Genomic DNA, 10,539 nt, shown 5'->3' on the forward strand with positions numbered 1-10,539 from the left:
ACCACCAGAACCTCGGTAAAAGTACATTGAAAAATTTCTAGAGGTACCGGCTCAGGGATCGAACCCCGGACCTCTAAGGTGAAGTCCGAGTGTCTAACCAACAATTATTATTATTATTATTATTATTATCAGAATAGCCGTAAGTCAGGGGAAACCTGGAAAAGAAAGCAATCATGGAATTTCTCTAAAAGGAACATTAAATAACTGTGAAGAACAATAAATTTGAAAAATAAATTTTAATTGAAAATTGTTTTATTCTGTTTATAAATATTCGACGTTAAAATGTTACTAGATTAAACTTCTGCTTACACTTTTGTTTAAAAATTTTACTGTTTCATTGCAAAGTTAAAAATTTTATAGAAAATTAATATTTTGGTTGAAAATTTATATTTTGGTATTGAAAATGCAACTGCAATCTTTATTTATTACAAATTCAGCCATTTGTTTGAAAATTCATCTTTTCGGTTTAAAATTTCATTTCTTTTGGTAGAAATTTCACCTCTTGTGGTTAAAAATGCAAATTTTTGGTTGAGAATTTATCTTTTTTGGTTCAAACATCTACTATTACATTATTCGTTTAGAATTTATCTTTCTGCTTGAAATATAAATTATTTTTTTACAAATCCTTCTTTTTGGTAGAAATTTAATATTTGCGAGTTGAAAATTCAACTTTTTTGTAGAAAATTCTTATTTTTAGTGGAAAATTGAACTATCTTCTTGAAAATTCACTATTTTGTTGCATATTCATAATTTTAGTAGGGAATTGATCTCATTGGTTGAAAAATAAACTTTTTCGTAAAAGATTCTTTTTTTTAGTGTAAAAATTAATTAATTTATTGAAAATTTAACTTTTTTATTTTTGTTTAACAATTTATCTTTTTAGTTGAAAATTCAATTATTTGTTTAAAATTTCATCTATTTTGTTAAAAATTCAAGCATTTTGTTATATTCGTCTTTTTTGATCGAAAATTCAAATGTTTTGTTTCGAAATTTGCCTTTTTTAACGGGAAAATCGTTCAAAATTCATATTTCCGAGTTGAGAATTCATATTTTTTTACAGAAAAATCATATCTTGGCATGATAGTTATACAATTTGGTTGAATTTTTTTTTTGACAGAAAAATCTTCATATGTTGGAAATTCGTCTTTTTATTTGGAAAATTTATCTCGTTGGTTGAAAATTGCATTATTTTCTTCAAACTTAATTTCTTTTTTTGTTGAAAAATTTTTTTACTGAAAATTTAACTTTTAGCATTTGCGTTTAAAAATTTAGCTTGTTTAGTTTTAAATTCAACTACTTGGTTGGAAAATGCATACATTTTGTAGAGATTTTTTTTTTTTTTGAAAATTAATCTTCTCAATTGAAAATTCGTCTTTTTGCTTTAAATATTCATAGCTTATGGTGGACGTTTTATCTTGTTTGTTTGAAGTATTCACTCGCCCATTTTTTTCGAGAATTCATCTTTGTAGTTTGAAAATTCAACTGTATTATTGGAAATCTAATTGTTTTGTTTAAAATTTAACTCTGCTTGAAAATAACTATTTGATTAAAAATGAACTTTTGGTTGAAAATTTACAATATTAAATTAAGAGTCCAACTGTTTTAAATAAGTCTTTTTATTTATTTGGACAATTGATGTCTTTGGTTAACATTTTTTTTAATTAATTTTTTTGTGCTGAAAACTAAACTTTTCATTTTTTGTTGAAAATTGAACTATTCAGTTGACAATACAACTGTTTTGAAAATGAAGTTTTCCGATCACCCTGGATAGATAAGTATATTAAATTTTAAGAGTTCATGTGGTTTTCAATTTCTCTTCATATTAATTCGAAAATAATTAAATTATATTCTGTGAATCACTTTCAGTAAAAATATAGGAATGCAATAAACTTAACTTGTTTGAGTGATAAGTATTTTTTTTGTGATGATAAAAAATTAACAGGATATCTCATTTTCCACTTAAAAGATAAAAATTCCAGTGAATATCATTTTTTTCCTTTATATTTATGTGAGTTGATTAAGAAGCGAGCTAATTTTAACACTTTAATGTTAATAGTAGTGTTAACTTTGTTCGATTATTTTCAAGGTTTGTTCTTTCAATTTCCTTATTCCTGTTCTTTTCTCTCTTCAAATCCACAATTTCATAACACTGACTTCAAGAGACATGGGTAAATTATAAGACATTTTCCAATTTTCGATTTCTCTTTCTTTCTTTTTAATTAAACTTTTATTAGGCTAAGGAAATCTCTGTGGTTATAATGTGCCTTTGATATAAAATAAATGCATGATGAATAGTGTCAGTGGAGCGAATGACGCCAAAAACAAAAGACCTTATACTAATGAGCCCGAGTGGAGAGCTTTACATGGTGACTTTGTAAAGCTATTCGCCTAGGGTGATTGCTAGAGGAATCGATCAGCGACCTAGATCAGAGCAGTGATACGGAACGAACGTTTTGTTTGAATGAATGAACAACACAGAAATGCTAGATTATTCTAAAAATCGGTACCCCCCACCCCCCATATACCGCATCGTAAACTCCTTTTCTCGCCGGGTGAGCCTCGCTTACCCCGAAAGGGGTATCGCTCTGTGGTATAATAATAAGTTATTAATAGTATAATCGTATGATTACGACCAGTATTTACAATTTCAAGGCCACTACTTGATTGCTCTTTAGAATTTATTCCACTTAAAAATTATTCTTCATTAAAGGTCACCTAATTTGATCACAAAAATAATTTCAATTGAAATATTATTTTATTCATGATGGCCGCAATTCAAGGAAAATCTGAAAATAAAAAAAAAGTTGAGGAATTTTGAAAACGGTCACTTTTTTTAAATTACTTTTTCGTCATTCTTTACAGATAGAATCGCTAGTGACTTTCTTAACTAAAAATATCACTAGTAATTTTTCTTTCAACAAATTAATCTATTGAATTCAGATCAACACCCTTTTTGAATTTTCTAGAAATATTTTGAAAGATTTTAAGGTGTTTTAAATTGCTCCTAATATTTTTAAAAAGATTCCAAAGAATTTGGAATAGATTTAAATAATTTGAGGAGATTTGATAGAATTTTAGGGTATTTTTACACAGTTCAAGGAATTTTCAAGACTTTGGAATATTTTTCAATAATTTAAAATGATTCCTATTGACACTGTACCGATTTATAGTGTATTATATAAAATTCCACGGTGTTTTAGAGGTTTTGGAGTATTGTAGAAGATTGTAAGGAATTTTCAATTTATTTCAGCCATTCAATGAGATTAGAAAGGGTTTGAAATATTTCAAGGTCTATTAAAAGTTTCTAATGCATTTTAAGAGCTTTAAACGGTTTCAAGGGGTCTTGAAAGTTTTAAAAGTATTTAAAAGGATGTTTTATGGGTTTAAAATACTTTAAGAGATTTCAACGCCTTTTTAAAGATTTAATTTAATTATTAATTAGTTTATTTTTATTTATTTATCAACATTTTTTCTTTTAATGATTCCAAATATTCTCTTAAAATTAATTTTTTCAAAATGAAACATCATTTGCAATTTTCACAGGAATCTCAAAAAACTGTTTTTATTATTTTAAAACATTTTAAAATCATTGAATGGCATACAAAAATTCTGTTGTAATCTTCACAAATTAGAATTTTGTTTTAAATTCTTTGAAATCTGTTTATGTTTTACACCAAGTTGGAATATTTTCAAAACTTCTAAATAGTTCTTAAACTTACGCGAATTTTCGAAAATTAATATTTGTATAATTGTTATTTTTACATCAATATTGAACAATTTTATTTCCAAATTAAATAACTTCAAAATAGAATAATAACAATTGTGAAGTTCAAAGTTTAAATTTAGTCGTCTGAAATTTTTACTATTTAAGGCTCTCTATTTCAAGCTATTCAGTTTAAAGTTCTTTAGTTTTGAATATAAACAGATAAATAATCCTATATTTTAAAAAATGGTTCTTTTTCTTAATTGGCATTTTTTCAATTAAATTGCTTTCAAACTTGAATATTTAAGATAAATTTTTCTTCCCATATTCTAATTTACTTTTCATAACTTTACAAAATATTGACATTATTTAAAATATCTGAGAACAAAACTAATTTAACAGCAGAGGAAAAATAAGGTTTTTCAATAAAATACGAATTCTACAGTAGTGACAGAAGTTTGCAGCCAGACAAAGTCAAGTATCCAGTATCAGGCCAACTTAAGTTAATTCCCCTCTTCATAGATCCTAATTCTGAACAAGGAATACGAAATTCAAATATTCCAGAGTGAACGGAGAGTTTCTGATTCGATTGCAGAAATGTGGGTCAACCTTGTTCTTAGGGGCCAAGGATTGATAGTCTTATACCAATCGTTATCCAAAGCGATAAGTTTTTTCCCAGAGGACATAAGTAATTGCAAGATTTATATGTTTACTTCCCCAAAAGATTAAATTCCATCTGTTCAAATCTGTCCTTTGTCGATAAAAAAAATTATAAAAAAATTATATTGAATTTAAAATGATTCAATTTTAAATATTTAAATTCTAGAGTATTCGATTTGGAAAATTCTTAATTTTAGAGTTTTTCAATATTAACGATTTCAAGGTAAATTCAAGGAATTTTAATGGTCAGGCAGAGTCAGAGAGTTTCTAATAGAGGTACTTTTAATAACTGGAAAGGATAATAAATTTGAAAATTGGCACTTTTAATTTGAAATTTTTTATTCCGTTTATGTATGAATGTTGATTTATTTTGTTAAAGATTCATCTTCTTATTTGAAAATTCATCTCTTTGGTTAAAAATTAATTTTTTTCTTATTGAAAATTCAACGACTTGAGTAAAAGTTACAGAAAATTCATCTTTTGGCTTAAAAGCTAAACAATTTGGATGAACTTTTTCTTTCTAGAAAGAAAATTATTTATTTGTTGAAAATTCGTCTTTTTAGTTATAAAATTAATATTTGCAGATTGAAAATTAAACTTTTCGGTTAAAAATTTATTTATTGTGTTGAAAAGTCGTTTCTATTTTGGTTGAAATATTAACTATTATATTTTTCGATGAGAAATTGTCTATGTTGTAAATTCAATTTTTCGGGTGGAAATCTTAACTGTCTTTGATCGAAGTTTAATCTTTTTTGTTTGAAATTTCAAGTATTTTGTGAAAATTGAACTATTTTGTCGAAAATTCTACTGTTTTGTTGAACATTCGTCTATTAGGGCAGACAATTCGTCCGTTTATCTCTTTTTGTTGAAAATTCAATTAGATTATAAAAAATGGAATTATTTTTCAGAAAATTCAACTGTTTTTGGTTAAACTTAAACTTTTTGGTTTGAAATTTCGACTATTTTTTTGAAAATTCACTTTTGCAGGTACAAAATTCCATTATATGGTTAAAATTCAACTGTTATGTTTAAAATTTGATTATTTTGTTAAAAATACAACTGTTTTGTTGAGCATTGTTCTATTTTGACAGAAAATTTTTGGGGTTCAATTAAATTTGAAAATTTTCAATTATAATTTGAAGATTTTCAATAATAATTTGAAAGTATTTTATTCTGTTTATAAAACATTCTATGCTATAAATGTTACAAGATAAAATTCTAGACTTTGAATAATAATGGTCAAGGAAATGTCAGGGAACTTTTAAAATTAACCCCTTCGCTGGCAGAGAAAATTCGACAAAAAGTGCCCAAAATGGCAGGAAAATTTGTTATCTCGAAAATTTGTATCCTGGGATTTTTGGGGTCGCTGAATCCGAATATGAAGTCATCATTAAGAAATACAAAATGCCGGATCCAATATGGCGGACGAAAATACAAAAAACGGCTCGATTTGGATTTGATTTGTGTCGCTGAACCTAAAGTTGAAGTAAAAATGCGAAAATCTAATATGGGGGGACGAAAACATCTGACATTTAAATTTTTCGAATTTTGACTTTAAATTCTGATTTAGCGACCTCAAAAACCCGTATGTACCGAGATTAATGCAAATCGAGCCGTTTTTTTTATTTTCGTCCACTATATGGTATCCGCCATTTTGAATTTTTGAATTTTTGCTTCAGATTCGGTTTCACTGACCTCAAAAACCCCCGACTAATACTTGAATGCAAAATCGGAGTGAGTTAAATAGGAAAAAAGAAGATTGGCGCATTTTGCGTCAATGCCACACAGGTCACGGAAAATTTTGACGCATTTTGCGTCAATGCCAATGAAGGGGTTAAGTATTTTGTTTTTTTTTTTTCAAAAAAATTGTTAAAATATGTTTTACATTGGAAGTAACTTTTCAGTTTCTAATGTTGCTTTTGTATTCTTAGCTGTAAAGTGATTTAATTGAAAAATTTTGAATTTTGAAAGGGTTCAATTTCGAGCAACTGGTATTCAATATTCTTGCCTCGAAATTTCAAAAAGTATGAAAATAATTAGAAATGTTATTATTTTTCAGTTACCTTGGCATTCATTAATTGCTGGGACGTAAAATGGGCCACGAGAGTACAAGACGTCTTTACTTATGCAAAACTGTTAGCTCTTTTTGTTATCATAATCGCTGGAGCTTATCAGCTTTTTACTGGTGAGTTACAATTTTTCCGATTATTATCACACACGTGACAGATATTATGCTATTCGAATCCTCGACTCATTATTCGGAATTTCATCATTCTTAGCCGCAGGTATTTTGATAAATTCTAAAAATAAAGCGGCAAGGAAAATTACAAAAATAACTTTTCTTATTTTTCATTTAATTTCAGTTATGTATTTTGGTTCAAAATAACTTGTAGAAGGCAATTCTTGACCGATTTTTGCTTTTCTTACGAAAAAATGAAGCATTTAGTTTTGAAGAGACTGATATGGACCGATTTTTTAATTTTTGTGTATATAAACATCTATGTTATTACAAAAAGCGAAAAAATCTAATTTGTTTTTTTTTATTTTCGTGACAAATAATTTTTATCTGGTGAATTTAATTGTTATAAATAAATTAAATTAGCAAATAGTCTACATTGTGAATTTTTCTTTGTCAAAGTACATTTTTTATGTTTGAATTACTTGATTTTATGGACAAAATGATACTCAATATAAAAATTTGACTTTGGATATTCTTCATAATTTCATAAACATATGTTCAGTGTGGGCATTTGAAAGTAGAGAGAAATAGTATTTTCTGTTCATTTTGTTGTCTTTTTTTTATTCAAATTATTTATGTTATTTAAATTATTTATAATAATAATTTTACTTATATCATTTGCATTTGAAAAAAATTAATTTCCCATTAAAAAATAAGATTTTAAAAAATGCATAAATTTTTAACTAAGAAGGATAAATAATTAACCAAAAATCGAATATTCAAATTTCCAGTTAAAAAAATTGAAATTCAATACAAAGGAAATTAACTTTCTAAAAGACTGTTGGATTTTTAAGCCAAATAAAGGAATTCTCTACAAAATAGTGGTATTTTCAACTGGGAAATGTAACAGTTAATATTTAATTCGAAAAATATTTTTGTTTTAAATAAAAAAAACGTAAAAAAAAGTTGAATATAACCAAAAAGGATAGCAATTTAGTTCCATTTATAACCAAAAAAATTAATTTTTTACCATAAAGGAGAAATTTCCTACCAAATACGTATATGTTATGCGAAATAATTGAATTTGCAAAGAAAATTAATTTTCTACCAAAAAAGACAAACTTTGAACAAAATTAATTAATTTTTTAACAAATAGTATAATGTGTTTCCAGAAAATACGAATCTTCCACCAATTACACACATTTTCAATTAAATATTTTGAATAATGAATGTGATGTTAGTTCAAATTTTATTAGATTAATTATTACTTCATATTTATTTCTTTTCTAAAATTTTTTAACTAAATAGTTGAATTCTTGAACTAAAGAACTTCAGTTTTCATTTAAAAATGATGTAGTTAAATTTGTATTGTTTTCGAGCCGAAAATGTGAATTTTCTGCAAAAGTTGAATTTTTATTCTGAAAATATGAATTTTAAACGAAAAGATAATAGTTGACATTCCTACAAAAAAGATTTTTATTTAAAATAAAAAAACAGTTGGATGTAACCAACAAAGAAGAATGTTCAACAAAATACATGAATTTTTTACAAAAGAGTTGAATCTTTTACCCAAAATTTGAATTTTTATCAAGAAAAGAATGAATTTTCAACCAAAAATTCAAATTCATTTTTAATACTTGAGAAATTTTATAACACTATTTTGACACTATTTTTAAATATTTGTGACATTCTTGATCACTATAAAGTGAGTCCGAGGCCTCTAACGTTATTCGTTTTTTGTCTTTGTATTAGAATTTTGTCGACAATATCCTTATAGAGAAGTTAAAAAAATAGTTTATTGACATCTGACTCATATTATCTTTAGATGTTTAGGAATGATTCATATATAAAGTACATTCATTAATGTATGTAAAAAGGAATTGAAAGGTGTGCCCGAACCAACTGATGTCGATTCAGGCATTTGAACTTTTGTTAGAACGTGACTGAACTGATCTGATATAAAAGATAGAAAAAAAATTATATGCGTAGGTCCCAAAAAATATTCTGCTTCTTATTATTAGCCTTGAGTTTATAGTTTTTACAATAATGATAAATATGCATTTTAAAATCTTAGAGATTTAAAGTTGTCAATAAAATGGTATGAGTTAAAAAATTTGGAATCTTTTGAATTGTTATTTTAATCAGAAAGTATTAAATATAGCTTTCATTTGAGAATTTTTTTGTCAATGAAAGTTAGCGAAAAACAGGGATTTTGAGAAAAAAAAGCTAAAGTCAGACAATTTCTGTAAGAAGCACTTTCAGTAACTTTTGATTTTTTGTTATCGATCACGCCCGCAAAAAGTCCCAAAAATGTAAATCGTGGAATGTTATTATTTTTCAGGATAAATGACATAGTTAATGAATTTTATGAATAATATTTCTTCTTTAAATATTTGGTAATTATTTTAACAATTTTTCCCATCTAAATCATATAAAGTTATTATTTTCTAAAATTCGTTCCCAAATTTATGAATGCTCAATGGATATATTTTTCTTAACAATATTTTGTAATTATTTAAACAATTATTATTTGCTCAAACAATTTCTCACCTTTAAATCGTAAAAAGTTATTATTTTTTAAATTAATTACAAAATTAACGACTTTTGAGAGTAATGTACTTTGTTAAATCATTCGCAATTACTTAAAAAATTCAAGTTTGTTTAAATAATTTTCCTCTGTAAATCTTTAAAGTTACTACTTTCTGGAATCGATAACGCATTTAATGAATGTAAAGAGTGATATTTTCTGTGAAAGACAGTTTAAAATTACTTAAACAGTTTTCAGTTATTTAAAAAGTGTTTTTTTTCCTGTTAATCTTAAAAAGTTAATGAATGTTAAAACTGATATTTATTGTGGAAGAGACTTTGAAATTATTTAAAGAATTTTTTTTAGTTACGTTTTTAATAGTTATTTTTTTTAGATCACTTTCATTGATAAAAGAAAATACTGATTAATAAGTGTCATAGTCCAAGAGATTCGAAAAAACTAGAATTTCCTCCATCTTTCCTACGATAAGGAGCAAGTGAAATTAATTTTTTAAATCATTGTAAACTATCTCATAAAAAATATCGATTTAAACATTCTTTACATGTGACAGTGATTGTTTGAAAATAATAGCTTTTTACGATTTACAGGTTAAAAAACTTGTTTAAACGGATGAAAATTGTTCAAATCATTACGAAATATGTTAAACAAGAATTAATATTCTTAACATTCATTAACTGTTTCATTTATCCCAAAAATAATAACTTTTTACGATGTACAGCGATAAAAATGTATAAATAAATAATAATTATTTAAACAGGTGAACATTAGTTTAGAAAATACTTAAAAACTTGTAACTTATCGAATCAAAATAATTAATTTATAGAAAATATAAATAATACATTATTAAGCATGAATTTTATAAAAATCTACAATGTTCAATTGTTTGGATATTTTCTGGGCACAATACAAGTAGGTTGGTGTTGCCCAAATCGAAGTTAATAACAAGTACTTCTTTTTTCATATTTTTTTTCGAAAAAAGAGCTTTCCACATTGATTCCAAAGGATTTTCGAGTATTTTTAAAAATACTTAGGAGTTTTTAAGAATTTAAAAAAGTTTCAAGGAATTTAGAAAGATTTCAAAGGATTTAAAATATTTTAGGGTTGGGGTTGCCGTTCTATAATGAATCTACAATAAATATACGAGGGTAGTTCAATAAGTCCTTAGAATGACCAACAGATGGCGCGCGAATCGCTCCAAATCATCTGTTTTCAGTCAGCACCACTCCCGACTAGATATATGGTGCAGTCACAGTCCACATCTTCTGAGTTTACGTGTTTTTATAACAAATTGAAAAAAAAATTGTTCGTTAAGAAAAATGGAGAAAAAACGAGTTCAGAGCGGTAATAAAACATTTTCATTTAAAGAGTTTAACTCTATATGAGATAAAAAATGAATTGGACTCAGTTCATGGCACATCTGCCCCTGCCTTAGCAACGGTTTATAACTGG

General features: G+C 26.0%; 1 protein-coding gene across 5 annotated transcripts in view; it reads left to right on the top strand.

Moving 5' to 3' along the window:
- LOC117174462 (Y+L amino acid transporter 2) overlaps window positions 1-10,539 on the top strand; it is a 117,545-nt gene that overhangs the window by 78,776 nt on the left and 28,230 nt on the right. For all 5 annotated transcript variants that reach the window (XM_033363612.1, XM_033363611.1, XM_033363607.1 and 2 more), the window contains exon 4: window positions 6,423-6,548. In XM_033363612.1, coding sequence (XP_033219503.1) covers window positions 6,423-6,548 — 126 coding nt within the window. The remainder of the gene's footprint in view (window positions 1-6,422; window positions 6,549-10,539) is intronic.

This window comes from Belonocnema kinseyi, chromosome 6 (genome assembly GCF_010883055.1).
Source record: "Belonocnema kinseyi isolate 2016_QV_RU_SX_M_011 chromosome 6, B_treatae_v1, whole genome shotgun sequence".
Lineage (NCBI taxonomy): Eukaryota > Metazoa > Arthropoda > Insecta > Hymenoptera > Cynipidae > Belonocnema > Belonocnema kinseyi.